Source organism: Cetorhinus maximus, chromosome 2 (assembly GCF_964194155.1).
Source record: "Cetorhinus maximus chromosome 2, sCetMax3.hap1.1, whole genome shotgun sequence".
Taxonomy (NCBI): Eukaryota; Metazoa; Chordata; class Chondrichthyes; order Lamniformes; family Cetorhinidae; genus Cetorhinus; species Cetorhinus maximus.
This window is the reverse complement of record NC_135880.1, coordinates 144,060,306-144,075,543: the sequence shown is the minus strand read 5'-3', so window position 1 is coordinate 144,075,543 and position 15,238 is coordinate 144,060,306. Positions and strand designations below refer to the sequence as shown.

The 15,238-nt window shown below is 45.6% G+C and overlaps 1 protein-coding gene across 1 annotated transcript in view; it reads right to left on the bottom strand.

Moving 5' to 3' along the window:
• Positions 1 to 15,238, bottom strand: part of LOC144691460 (transmembrane protease serine 9-like) — a 170,355-nt gene that overhangs the window by 128,309 nt on the left and 26,808 nt on the right. Inside the window, exon 3 of the mRNA XM_078559567.1 lies at positions 7,028 to 7,097. Coding sequence (XP_078415693.1) covers positions 7,028 to 7,097 — 70 coding nt within the window. The remainder of the gene's footprint in view (positions 1 to 7,027; positions 7,098 to 15,238) is intronic.

Here is a 15,238-nt window from a genome sequence, read left to right as displayed (position 1 = left end):
CATATATTAATACACAGGGCCCTGTTCTTTGCAAACAGGAAGACCATGTACACACGTTGTGCCTGTTTCAACTGAACAAAGTAGGCAACAGCCATTCTCTGCATGAAGCTTTGACATGAGTCTTTTTTCTGTGATTCTTGAGGGAGCTTGCATTGGAAGCAGCTCAGGCAAGGTTGACTAGGTTAATTACTGAGATGAAAGGGTTGCCTTAGGAGGAAATGTTGAGCAAGCTAGGCCTATACCCATTGGAGTTTAGAAGAATGAAGAGTGATCTTATTGAAACACAAAATATTCTTGACAGTAGATGCTGTGGGGAATCTAGAACTAGGGAGCACAGTTTAAAAATACAAGGTCTCCTAATTAATACAAAGATAAAGAGGAATTTCTTCTCTCAGGGGGTCATTAATTTTTGAAATTCTCTTCTCCAGAGAGCAGGGATGGCTGGGTCATTGAATATATGCAAGTTTGAGTTAGACAGATTTTTGATCTACAAGGGAGTCAAGTGTTAATGGGGGCTGGCAGTTAAGTGATGTTAAGGCCACAATCAGATCAGCCATTATCTTATTGAAAGGTGGAGTAGGCTCAAGGAGCCGCATGGCACACTCCTCCTCCTATTTCTTATGATCTTATGATAGGAAGGACAATTTCAATGGGGTGAGAATGACTCTGGTCCAGATAAATTGGAATCAAAGTTTGGCAAGAAAAACTACAGTGGAACAATGGGCTGCCTTTGAAGAGGAGAGATAGTTCAAATAGTGCTGGGGTACATTCCCACAAGGGGAAAAGGCAGGACAAACAGAGCCTGATCTCCCTGGGTGACAAAAGAGGTAGAGAGTAAGATGAAGTAGAAAAAGGATGCAAATGACAGACGTCAGGCTGAAAATATCAATGAGAACCAGGCTGAATACAGAACCTTCAGAAACTTCAGAGGGGAAATGAAAAAAGAAATAAGAGAAGAAAAGAGAGAGTATGAGAAGAAACTGGTAACTTTTTTATTATTCAGTCGTGGGATGTGTTTATTGCTGGCTAGGCCAGCATTATTGTCCATCCTAACTGCCCTTGAGAAGGTGGTGGTGAGTTGCCTTCTTGAACCGCTGCAGTCCATGTGGTGAGGTACACCCACAGTGCTGTTAGGGAGTTCCAGGATTTTGACCCAGTGACAGTGAAGGAACAGAGATACATTTGCAAGTCAGGGTGGTGAGTGGCTTGGAAGGGAACTTCCAGGTGTTGGTGTACCCATGCATCTGCTGCCCTTGTCCTTCTAGATAGTAGCAGTTGTGGGTTTGGAAGGTGCTGACTAAGGAGCCTTGGTGAGTTACAGCAGTGCATCTTGTAGATGGTACACACTGCTGCCACTGTTGGTCGATGTTACAGGGAGTGAATGTTTGTGGATATGGTGCCAACCAAGCAGACTGTTTTGTCCTGGATGGTGTTGAGCTTCTTGAGTGTTGTTGGAGCTGCATTCATCCAGGCAAGTGGAGAATATTCCATCACACTCCCGACTTGTGCCTTGTAGATGGTGGACAGGCTTTGGGGAGTCAGGAGGTGGGTTACTCGTCGCACTATTCCTAGCCTCTGACCTGCTTTTGTAGCCACAGTATTTATATGGCTAGTCAGTTCAGTTTCTGGTCAATGGTAACCCCCAGGATGTTGACAGTGGGGGGTTCAGCGATGGTAATGCCATTGAATGTGAAGGGGCGATGGTTAGACTCTCTCTTGTTGGAGATGGTCATTGCCGGGCACCTGTGTGGCACAAATGTTACTTGTCATTTGTCAGCCCAAGCCTGGATATTGTCCAGGTCTTGCTGCATTTGGACATGGACTGCCTCATTATCTGAGGAGTTGCGAATCATGCTGAACATTATGCAATCATCAGTGAACATCCCTACTTCTGACTTTATGATGGAAGGAAGGACATTGATGAAGATGCCAAAGATGGTTGGGCCTAAGACACTACCTTGGGGAACCCATGCAGTGATGTCCTGGGACTGAGATGATTGACCTCCAACAACAACAACCATCTTTCTTTGTGCTAGGTATGACTCCAACCAGTGGAGAGTATTTCTGATTATTCCCATTGACTCCAGCCTTGCTAGGGCTCCTTGATGCCACACTCGGTCAAATGCTGCCTTGATTCAAGGGCAGTCATTCTCACCTCACTTCTGGAGTTCAGCTTTTTTGTCCATGTTTGAACCAAGGCTGTAATGAGGTCAGGAGCTGAGTGATCCTGGTGGAACCCAAACTGAATGTCAGCGAGAAGGTTATTGCTAAGCAAGTGCTGCTTGACAGCACTGTGAATGATCCTTTCTATCACTTGACTGATGATCACAAGTAGACTGATAAGGCGGTAATTGACCCGGTTGGATTTGTCCTGCTTTTTGTGTACAGAACATACCTGGGCAATTTTCCACATAGCAGGGTAGATGCCAGTGTTGTAGCTGTACTGGAACAGCTTGGCTAGGGGTGCGGCAAGTTCTGGAGCACAAGCCTTCAGTACTATTGCCGGAATATTGTCAGGGCCAATAGCCTTTGCAGTATCCAGTACCTTCAGACATTTCTTCATATCACGTGAAGTGAATCAAATTGGCTGAAGACTGGCATCTGTGATGCTGGGGACCTGTGGAGGAGGCCGAAATGGATCATACACTTGGCACTCCTGGCTGAAGATTGTTGCAAGTGCTTCAGCCTTATCTTTTGCACTGATGTGCTGGGCTCCCCCATCATTGAGGATGGGGATATTTGTGGAGCCTCCTCCTCCAGTGGGTTGTTTAATTGTCCACCACCATTCATGACTGGATGTGGCAGGACTGCAGAGCTTGTATGTGGCAGGATTGCAGAGCTTAGATCTGATCCATTGGCTATGGAATTGCTTAGCTCTGTCTATCACATGCTGCTTACGCTGTTTGGTAGCTTCACCAGGTTGACACCTCATTTTTAGGTATGCCTGGTACTACTCCTGTCATGCCCTCCTGCACTCTTCATTGAACCAGGGTTGATCCCCTGGCTTGGTGGTAATGGTAGAGTGGGGGATATGCCGGGCTATGAAGTTACAGATTGTGATTGAGCACAATTCTGCTGCTGCTGATGGCCCACAGAGCCTCATGGATGCCCATTCTTGAGTTGCTAGACCTGTTCGAAGTCTATCCCTCTTAGAATGGTGGTGGTGCAACACGATGCAGGGTATCCTCAATGTGAAGACGGATCTCCACAAGGACTGTGCAGTGGTCACTCATACCGATACTATCATGGACAAATGCACCTGGTGAGGATGCAGTCAAGGGGGAGGCGATGGCGTAGTGGTATTGTCGCTGAACTCATAATCAGAGACCCAGGGTAATGATCTGGGAACCTGGGCTTGAATCCAAGCAGATGGTGGAATTTGAATTCATTAAAAATCTGGAATTAAAAGTCTAATGATGCCCATGAAACCATTGTCAATTGTTGTAAAAACCCATCTGGTTCACTAATGTCCTTTAGGGAAAGAATCCTGCTGTCCTTACCTGGTCTAGCCTACATGTGACTCCAGATGTGGTTGACTCTTAAATGCCCTCTGAACTAAGGATGGGTAATAAATGCTGGCCTGGCCAGTGATGCCCACATCCAATTAATAAAATAAAAAGTATCTTTTTCTCTCTGGTTGGTTCCCTCACCACTTGCCACTGACATAGTCTAGCAGTTATGTCCTTTAGGACTCGGCCTGCTCAGTCAGCAGTGGTGCAACCGAGCCACTCTTGGTGATGGACATTGAAGTCCCCCAACCAGAGTGCATTCTGCGCCCTTGTCACCCTCAGTGCTTCCTCCAAGTGGTGTTCACCATGGAGGAGCGTTGATTCATTAGCTGAGGTAGGTTGTAATCAGCAGGAGGTTTCCTTGCCCGTGTTTGACCTGATGCCATGAGACTTCATGAGGTCCGGAGTCGATGTTGATGACTCCCAGGGCAACTCCCTCCCGACTGTATACCACTGTGCTGCTATCTCTGCTGGGTCTGTCCTGTCAGTGGGACAGGTGATACCAAGGGATGGTGATGGTGGTCTGGGACATTGTCTGTAAAGTATGATTCCGTGAGTATGACTATGTCAGGCTGTTGCTTGCCTAGTCTGTGAGACAGCTCTCCCAATTTTGGCACAAGCCCCCAGATGTTAGTAAGGCGGACTTTGCAGGGTTAACAGGGCTGAGTTTGCTGTTGTCATTGCCGATGCCTAGGTCGATGCTGAATGGTCCATCCAGTTTCATTCCTCATAGACTTCAGAGTGGTTTGATACAACTGAACGGCTTGCTAGGCCATTTCAGAGAGCATTTAAGAGTCAACCACATTGCTTTGGGCCTGGAGTCACGCATAAAACAATCAAAAATGGTCATCATTAGACTTTTAATTCCAGATTTTTATTGAATTAAATTCAACCACCTGTCATGGATTCGAACTCAAGTCCCCTTGGCCTCTGGATTACTAGTCCAGTGATGGTACCAGTATGCCACCATCTCCCCTAACATAAAAGGAAATCCAATTCTATAAGCATATAAATAGTAAAAAGGTAGTGAAAGGAGAAGTGGGGCTGATTAGGGGCTAAAAAGAACTTTCACACATTGAGGCAAAGGCCATTGCTGATGTTCTAAATGAGAACTTTGTATCGTCTTTATCAAGGCAGAAGATGCTACCACCAGGCCAAAGTGACATAGGATGTGATTGAGACACTGGGTGAACTAAAAATTGATAAAAGAGGAGCTAATTAGAAAGGCTGCCTACACTTAAAGTTGATAAGTCACCAGGAGCAGATCGGATGCAGAGACACTGGCCAAAATCTTCCAATCCTCTTTGGATACATGGGTGGTGCCAGAGAGGTGGAGAATTGAAAATTTTACGCCCTTGTTCAAAAAAGGATGTAAGGATAGGCCCAGAAATCACAGGCCAGTCAGTTTATCGTTGCTGGTGGGAAAGCTTTTAGATATAATAATCTGGGACAAAATTAATAGTCACTTGGACAAATGTGGATCAATTAATTAAAGCCATCATGGCTTTGTTAAGGAAAAATTTTGTTTAACTAACTTGATTGAGTTTTTTGGTGAGGTGACAGAGAACATTGATGAAGGTAATGTGGTTGACATGGTGTACATGGACTTCCGAAAGGCATTTGATAAAGTACCATATAACAGGCTTGTCAGCAAAGTTAAAACCCATGGAATAAAATGAACTATGGCAGCACGGATATGAAGTTGGCTGAGTGACAGGAAACAGAGAGTAGTGATGAATGGTTGTTTCTTTAGACTGGAGGCAGGTTATATAGTAGGGTTCTCCAGGGATCCATAAAAGGACCACTGCTTTTCTTGCTCTATATTAATAACCTAGACTTTGGTGTGCAGGGCAAAATTTCATTACCCTGAGGATGACACAGAACTTGGAAGTATTGAAAATTGTGAGGATCCTGGAGTTAGACATCAAGAGGACATAGGCTGATGGATTGGCAGGCAGGTGGAAGATTCAATTTAATGCAGGGAAGTGTGAAGTGATACATTTGGATAGGAAGAATGAGGGAAGGCAGTATAGAATAAAGTCTATAATTCTTAACATGGCGTCGGAGTAAAAGACCTGGGAGTTTTTGTGCACAAATCATTGAAGGTGGCAGGGCAGGCTTAGAAAATAAAGCATACGGGATGCTAGACTTTATAAATAGGCGCATAGAGTACAAAAGCAAGGAAGTTATGATAAACTTGTATCAAACATTAGTTTGGCCCTAACTGGAGTATTGTATCCAGTTCTGGACACCAGGCTTTAGGAAGGATGTGAAGGCATTAGAGAGGTGCTGAATACATTCACAAGCATGGTTCCAGGGATGAGGAACTTCAATTTGCTTGGATAGATTGGAGAAGCTAGATCTGTTCTCCAAGGAAATTTCATAGAGGGGTTCAAAATCATGAGGGGTCTTGACAAAGTTTATAGGAAGAAACTGTTCTTATTGGTGGAAGGATTGATAATCAGAGGATACTGATTTAAGGTGAAGAAGAATCAATAGCGACATGCGGAAAATCTTTTACAAAGTGTAAGTGGTTAGGATCCGGGATGCACAGCCTTTAGAGTGTGTTGGAGGCAGATTCAATCAAAGATTTCAAAAGAGATTTAGATAATTAGCTGAACTGAAAAATTTTGCCGGGCTATGGGGAAAGTGAGGGTAAGACTAGGTGAATTGCTCAGAAAGCTGGCACAGACATGATGGGCCAAATGGCCTCCTGTGCTGCAACCATTCTACGATTCTATGAAAAGTACAAGCTTGATGGACCAATAGCCTTTTTCCAATCCATGCTTTCTTTTCTTGAAGGTTTAGCAGTGTTTGAGAGACTATTCTTTATCTCATTATTTTATCTCCACAGTTTTCTCCCCTCCTCTCTGAAGATATTACGTCCATTGAGTTTCATGGTGCTTCTCACTCTCTTGTACTGTGGGCAAGTGACTATTCATGCTGGGAGTCTGACTGAGTTAGCATGAATCATAGGCAAGGGGTCAATGTGGAAAGTAGTTACCTAGTTTTCATAAACAACGTGAACATGCATTTATATAATGTCTTTCATACCCCAAGATGCTTCACAGATGTGTAATCAGACACAAATTGAAATCGAGGCAAAGGCAGGTATCCATTAGCACAGGTGACAAAAAGCTTGGAAAAGAGGTAGGTTTTAACGCGCACCTTCAAATAGGAGAATGAGGTAGAAAGATACAATGTTATTTGGAAGGAATTCCAGAATTTAGGGCCTAAATGGCTGAAGGCAGTGTCATCAGTGGTGGAGCATCGGAAGTGGGGATGCACAAGAGGCCAGAGTTGGAGGAGTGCACAGTTCTCTGGGGGTTGTAGGGCTAGAAGAGGTTACAGACACAGGGTGGGGTGAGGTCATGGAGGGATTTGGACACCAGGGTGAAAGTTTCAAAATCAAGGTTTTGGTGGACCAGGAACTAATGCAGTCAGTGAGCACAGGGATGATGAATAAATAGTTTGTATTCTGCCCCAAATAAAATTGCTAATGAACAGTTTCAACTTACTTCCATTTACTGAAGTCTTGTTTGTTGTCCCATGGTGTAGATATTCTGAAGTTGGCTTTGCTAAATTGCCCGGAAGGTAAAGAGATTGTGTTTGAACAAGATTATTGCAACTGTACTGGCAACAAACAACAGAGAAGTGAAGCAGAAGGAGAAAAGCTTTCTTTCTTTTAAAAAAGGAATTTGCATTTATATAGAGCCTTTCATGGCCTCGGAATGTCCCGAAACACCTCACAACCAATTAATTTTGATGTGTAGCAATTATTGTAATCTAAGGAAATGTAGCAGCCAAATTGTGCACAGCATGCTTTCATAAATAGAAATGAGATAAATGGCTAGATAAATTGTTATAGTATTGCTGGTTGAGGGATAACACCCTTGCTCCCCCTAGAGAAGGCCAGCAGGCACTTAGTTTATTGTCTCATTTGACAGACCAATTGAATAAGAACACACAAATCATGTCCCTTAGACCTTGGCATTGACTTTACAGCATTAACAAGAACAAAGGAAAAAAAAGAATGTTTATTTAAGAAAATACAATCCGAATATGCTTTAAGGTTTAAAACTTACTGCAACTTGACAGGTTTGGGTTGATAAGTGGAAAGTGACATTCACGCCACAAATTGCCTGGCAATGACCACCTCCAACAAGAGAGAATCTAATCATTTCCCCTTGCTGTTCAATGGTATTGCCTTCGTTGAATTCCCAACCATCAACATCCTGGGGCTTACCTTTGATCTGAAACTTAACTGGATTAGCCTTACAAATATTGCAGCTAAAAGAGCAGGGCAGAGACTTAGAAGTTTGCAACATGTAACTCACCTCTGACTCCCCAAAGTCTGGCCATTAACTACAAGGCACAATTCAGGAGTGTAATGGAACACTCTCCACTTGCTTGGCTGAGTGCAGCTCCAACTCTTAAGAAGCTCAACACCATACAGAACAAAGCAGCCCTATCCCACCAACTTAAATTTTCACTCCCTCTACCACCGATGCACAGTGGCCGCAGTGTGTGCCATCTACAGGATGCACAACAACAAATTGCCAAGGTTCTTTCGATTGAAACTTCAAAAGCTGCGAACTCTACCACCTAGAAGGGCAAGTACAGCAGATGCATGGGAACACCACCACCACCTGCAAGTTCCTCTCCAAGTCACACACCATCCTGACTTGGAAATATTGGGGGGAGGGGGAAATTCACCATTCCTTCATTGTCATTGGGTCAAAAATCTGAAGATCCCTCTCTAACAGCACAGTGGATGTATCTACACTATGCGCACTGCAGCAGTTCCAGAAGGCAGCTGAACTGGACTAGCTGTATAAATACTGTGGCTACAAAAGTAGGTCAGAGGCTAGGAACCCTGTGGTGAGTAACTCACCTCCTGACTCCCCATAGCCTGTCCACCATCTACAAAGCACAAGTCAGGAGTGTGATGGAATACTCGCCACTTGTCTGGATGAGTGCAGCTCCAACAACATTCTAGAAACTTGACACATTCCAGGACAAAGCAGCCCGCTTGATTGGCACCCCTTCCACAAACATTCACTTTCTCCACCACCGATCAGCAGTGTGTACCATCTACAAGATGTACTGCAAGAATTCACCAAGGCTCCTTAGACAGCATCTTCCAAGCCCAGGACCGCTACCATCTAGAAGGACAAGGGCAGCAGATAGATGGGAACACCACCACCTGCAACTTCCCTTCCAAGTCACTCATCATCCTGACGTGGAAATATATCACCGTTCCTTCACTGTCGCTGGGTCAAAATCCTGGAACTCCCTTCCTAATAGCACAGTGGGTGTACCTACACCACATGGATTGCAGCAGTTCAAGAAGGCAGCTCACCACCACCTTCTCACGGGCAATTAGGGATGGATGATAAATACACACATCCTGTAAATGAATTTTTAAAAAGTATCACCCTCTCAAGGGGAATTAGAGATGGGCAACAAATGCTAGCCTTGACAGCAAGCCCCATGCCCCATGAAAAAAATAGAGTTTATTACTTATGGAATAGACACTAAAGGGGCCCTGTCGGTGGGTTTGCAACCTGGGAACCCGTAAGATTCACCCAGTGGCCTTCCTGTCACCCCCATATCTGCCTCCATTCTGTCTGCAGGGGTGAGGAGTAGGATGGTCTGCCTACCCTCAAAGTAGCCAATTAATGGCAATTTCCTGCCTGGTTGCAATTTTGTGGCTGGTGGGAGGAGGTCAGGGATGGTGGGATGCCAGGCAGAAAAGGGAGAGGGGCACCTCTTTTAGAGGCCCCCTTTCCTAATAGCGGTGTCACCCCAAGGTCTGCCCTCCTGTCGGAGTGCTCTCTTGCCCTCACCCAGTCTTTCCAATTCGCTCCCAAGGACACTGCTGGGACTACAGAGCTGCCCGGCTGAAAGCTTTCTGAGGCAGGACACTCTCAAATGAGGGACAGAAATCCCGCCTCCAGACAGTTAACAGGGAGTTAAATGGCTGCGGGGCTGCAGGCATCAGCAGGGATCCTTTCCTGTCGAAAAATCCTGCTTATGGAGAATCTTCAAATTGCAATACTAAACAAGAAGATAGGGTAATCTTTGTGAACTCTTATACTGATCACATTGTGACAATCCTTACTGGAAAAGGAAGCAATTTTTTTCCTTTTGGCAACCAGTGTGTGCCAGCTTGTCTTGGTTAACAAAAACAGAATTACCTGGAAAAACTCAGCAGGTCAGGCAGCATTGGTGGAGAAGAAATCAGTTAACATTTTGAGTCTTCATGACCCTTCGGCAGAACTGAGTTCTGCCGAAGGGTCATGAAGACTCGAAATGTTAACTGATTTCTTCTCCACCGATGCTGCCAGACCTGCTGAGTTTTTCCAGGTAATTCTGTTTTTGTTTTGGATTTCCAGCATCCGCAGTAGCTTTTAGCTTTTTGTTTTTATGTCTTGGTTAACACTCTGGCAGATCTGAGTCAGGCTCCAGGATTTGCTAGAGAAGAGTGAGAGAGGCAAAAGCCTTCAGTTTTCAGGACTCAGAAGAAAAAATTGCATAGGGCAAGCCTCAATTAAAGCAGTGATCAGTCAGAAATGATTAAGATATGTAGAACTATGTATCTGAAGCTTAGAATAATAGAATAATACAGAACAGTACCAGGGCATTCATCCCAGTCTGTTTTTGCCAGCTCTTTGAAAGAACTGTCCAATTAGTCTCACTCCCCTGCTCTTTCCTCATGGTTCTACAAATTATTTCCATTCAAGTATTTATCCAGTCCTTATCAAAAATCACTTGTGAATTTGTTTTCACAACCCTTTCATGCAATGCATTCCAGATCATAATAACTGGATGCAAATTTATCATTTTTCCTCATTTAATCTCTAGTTCTTTTTGCCAATCAGCTTAATTATATGCCCTATGGTCACTGACCACTTTACTACTGAAATGGTTTATCTTTACTTACTCTTTCAAATCCTTCATAATTTTGAACATCTCTACCAATTCTCTACTTAACCTTCTCTGCTCTAAGGAGAACAATCCTGCATTGATACACCTTTAAGTAGGCATGACAATGATCTTTACATCACCAGATAGGAAATGATGTAAGCTACAACATGATAGGTAGTCAACAGTGTGTAGTCATCCAAGTAAAATGGAAAACAGATTCTCATTTCTAAATCACTGTGAATGGATATTTTGCAATAATTACACCAAACACAAATGGGCATAGACCATACTAGAAGGCTAGCATGAGAAAAAATGTATTGGCCAGGGATTAGCAGTGACATTGTGACAACTGTCAAGGGTGGCAAGGCACTTCAAGAACATATGACCAACCAACACAGGGAACCATTACCACCACAAAATTCTTGCACACCTGTGGCCTAGGATTGCCACTGACCTTTTTCATGTCCATGATGATGATTTCCTAGTCGTGAGAGATTCTTATCCTAAATTTCCAGTCATATCTCACTTACAGGATATCTCCAGCGTAACCATTGCATATAAGTTGAGCCAAAAACAAAAATTGCTGGAAAAACTCAGCAGGCCTGACAACGTCTGTGGAGAGGAAGACAGAGTTAACGTTTCGAGTCCGTATGACTCTTCATCAGAACTAAAGAGGAATAAAAATGTGGTGAAATATAAGCTGTTTAAGGCGGGTTGGACAGGTGAAGCTGGATAGAGGGCCAGTGATAGGTGGAGGCAAAGGAGAGATTGCCAAATATGTCATAAACAAAAGGTGAAAAGGATGTTGATGGTGGTGATATTAGCTAAAGGATGTGCTAAGGGTAGAAAGCAGGATGAGAAAGTGACAGATAGCCCTAGTGGGGTGGGGTGAGGGGAGGGGATCGAAATAGGCTAAAAGGTGGGGATAAAACAATGAATGGAAATAAGTTTTTAAAATAATAATCGAAACTGTTGGGAAAAGAAAAATATATATATTAAAAAATATATAATAATTATTAGAAAAAAGGGGATCAAAAAGGGGTGAGGATGGAGGAGAGAGTTCATGATCTGAAGTTGTTGAACTCAATGTTAAGTCCGGAAGGCTGTAAAGTGCCTAGTCGGAAGATGAGGTGCTGTTCCTCCAGTTTGCGTTGAGCTTCACTGGAACATTGCAGCAGGCCAAGGACAAACATGTGGGCATGAGAACAGGGTGGTGTGTTGTCATGCTTGCGGACAGACCGAAGGTGTTCTGCAAAGCAGTCACCCAGTCTGTGTTTGGTCTCTCCAATGTAGAGGAGACCACATTGGGAGCCGCGAATGCAGTAGACTAAATTGAGGGAAGTGCAAGTGAAGTGCTGCTTCACTTGGAAGGATTGTTTGGGCCCTCGGACGGTGAGGAGGGGGGAAGTAAAGGTGCAGGTGTTGCACCTTCTGTGGTTGCATGGGAAGGTGCCATGGGAGGGGGTTGAGGTGTAGGGGGTGATGGAGGAGTGGACCAGGGTGTCCCGGAGGGAATGGTCCCGACGGAATGCTGACAGTGGGGGTGAAGGGAAGATATGTTTGGTGGTGGCATCATGCTGGAGTTGGCAGAAATGGCGGAGGATGATCCTTTGAATGCGGGGGCTGGTGGGGTGATAAGTGAGGACAAGGGGGACCCTATCATGGTTCTGGGAGGGAGAGGAAGGTGTGAGGGCGGATGCATGGGAGATGGGCCGGACATGGTTGAGAGCCCTGTCAACCACTGTGGGTGGAAAACCTCGGTTAAGGAAGAAGGAAGACATGTCAGAGGAACTGTTTTCGAAAGTGGCATCATCAGAACAGATGTGATGGAGGCGAAAGAACTGAGAAAATGGGATGGAGTCCTTACAGGAAAAGGGGTGTGAGGAGCTGTAGTCGAGGTAGCTGTGGGAGTCGGTAGGCTTGTAATGGATATTGGTGAACAGTCTATCACCAGAAATTGAGACAGAGAGGTCAAGGAAGGGAAGGGAAGTGTCAGTGATGGACCACGTGAAAGTGATGGAGGGGTGGAATTGGAAGCAAAATTAACAATTTTTTCCATGGCCAACGAGAGCATGAAGTAGCACCAAAGTAATCATCGATGTACCGGAGAAAGAGTTGTGGGAGGGGGCCTCAGTGGGACTAGAACAAGTAATGTTCCACGTACCCCATAAAGAGACAGGCATAACTGGGACCCATGCAGGTACCCATAGCCACACCTTTTATTTGGAGAAAGTGAGATGTTACGGTGCTAAGGAATGCAAGCTCCAACAACTCATCGACACCAATGCCCATCCAGGACCCTCCACCCCTGCCCGTCCCTCTGACCCCATCCCTTCTTCTAATCCCAGCCCCGGCCGTGTATTCACCATACCTCCTGACCTTCCCCTCTCTGATGCTGAATGTTCAGTGCTCAACAAAGGACTCAGTTTCATACCCTTACACCCTCACCTCAATGAATTCTGGGCTCGGTACAATGATGAACTCTTCTTTCGCCGCCTTCATCTCTGTGCTCACTTCTTTGGCCAGGAGTCCTTCCCCGGTTCAATGGATCCTTTTACCCGCCTCCAATATTCTCCAGCCACCTGGACCCCTCCCTCTGGCCTCTCACTTGCTCTTGATCTTTTCACTGAGAACTGTCAGCGTCACATCGGCGATCTCAATTTCTCTGCTCCTCTCATCCACTCTAACCTGTCTCCTTCTGAACCTGCCACACTCCATTCTTTCAGGTCCAACCCTGACATTGTCATCAAACCTGCTGACAAGGGTGGTGCTGTTGTTGTCTGGCACATTGACCTCTACCTCGCAGAGGCTGAGCGTCAACTTGCAAACACTTCCTCCTACCTTCCCCTGGACCATGACCCCACCACTGAACATCAAGCCATTGTTTCCAGGACTGTCACTGACCTCATCTCCTCTGGAGATCTTGCCTCCACAGCTTCCAATCTCATAATCTCCCAACCTCGGACGGCCCGCCTCTACCTCCTACCCAAAATCCACAAACAGAACTGTCCTGGCAGACCAATCGTATCAGCCTGTTCCTGCCTCACGGAACTCATTTCTTGCTATCTTAACTCCATTCTCTCTCCCCTTGTCCATCTATATCCGCAATTCCTCTGATGCCCTACATCTTATCAACAATTTCCAGTTCCCTGGCCCCAACCACCTCCTCTTCACCATGGACGTCCAATCCCTCTACACCTCCATCCCCACCGGGATGGTCTGAGGGCTCTCCGCTTCTTCCTTGAACAGAGGCCCGAACAATCCCCATCCACCACTACTCTCCTCTGTCTGGCTGAACTTGTTCTCTCACTGAACAATTTCTCCTTAAACTCATCTCACTTACTCCAAATAAAAGGTGTGACCATGGGTACCCACATGGGCCCCAGTTATGCCTGTCTCTTTATGGGGTATATGGAACATTCCTTGTTCCAGTCCTACTTAGGCCCCCCCCCCCGCACAACTCTTTCTCCGGTACATCGATGATTACTTCGGTGCCGCTTCATGCTCTCCTCTGGATCTGGAAAAATTTATTAATTTTTCTTCCAATTTCCACCCCTCCATCACTTTCACGCGGTCCATCACTGACACTTCCCTTCCCTTCCTTGACCTCGCTGTCTCAATTTCTGCTGATATACTATCAACCAAAGCTCACCGACTCCCACAGCTACCTCGGCTACAGCTCCTCACAGCCCGCTTCCTGTAAGGACTCCATCCCATTCTCTCAGTTCTTTCGCCTCCGTCGCATCTGTTCCTATGATGCCACTTCCAAAGCAGTTCCTCTGACATGTCTTCCTTCTTCCTTAACCGAGGTTTTCCACCCACAGTGGTTGATAGGGCCCTCAACCATGTCCGGCCCATCTCCCGTGCATCCGCCCTCACACCTTCCTCTCCCTCCCAGAACCATGATAGGGTCCCCCTTGTCCTCACTTATCACCCCACCAGCCTCCGCATTCAAAGGATCATCCTCCACCATTTCTGCCAACTCCAGCATGATGCCACCACCAAACACATCTTCCCTTCACCCCCCCTGGCAGCATTCCACAGGGATCGTTCCCTCCGGGACACCCTGGCCCACTCCTCCATCACCCCCTACACCTCAACCCCCTCCCACGGCACCTTCCCATGCAACCGCAGAAGGTACAACACCTGCCCCTTTACTTCCCCCCTCCTTACCGTCCGAGGGCCCAAACATTCCTTTCAAGTGAAGCAGCACTTCACTTGCACTTCCCTCAAATTAGTCTACTGCATTCGCTGCTCCCAATGTGGCCTCCTCTACATTGGAGTGACCAAACGCAGACTGGGTGACTGCTTTGTGGAACACCTTCGGTCTGTCTGCAAGCATGACCCAGACCTCCCTGTCACTTGCCATTTCAACACCCCACCCTGCTCTCACGCCCACGTATATGTCCTTGGCCTGCTGCAATGTTCCAGTGAAGCTCAACGCAAACTGGAGGAACAACACCTCATCTTCCGATTAGGCACTTTATAGCCTTCCGGACTTAACATTGAGTTCAACAACTTCAGATCATGAACCCTCTCCTCCATCCTCACCCCTTTTTGATCCCCTTTTTTCTAATAATTATTATATATTTTTTAATGTATAAATTTTTCTTTTCCCACCTAGTTCTATTATTATTTTTAAAACTTATTTCCATTTATTGTTTTATCCCCACCTTTTGGCCTATTTCGATCCCTTCCCCCTACCCCACCTCCACTAAGGCCATCTGTCACTTGCTCAACCTGCTTTCTACCCTTAATGTCACTATTAGCACATCCTTTAGCTAATATCACCACCGTCA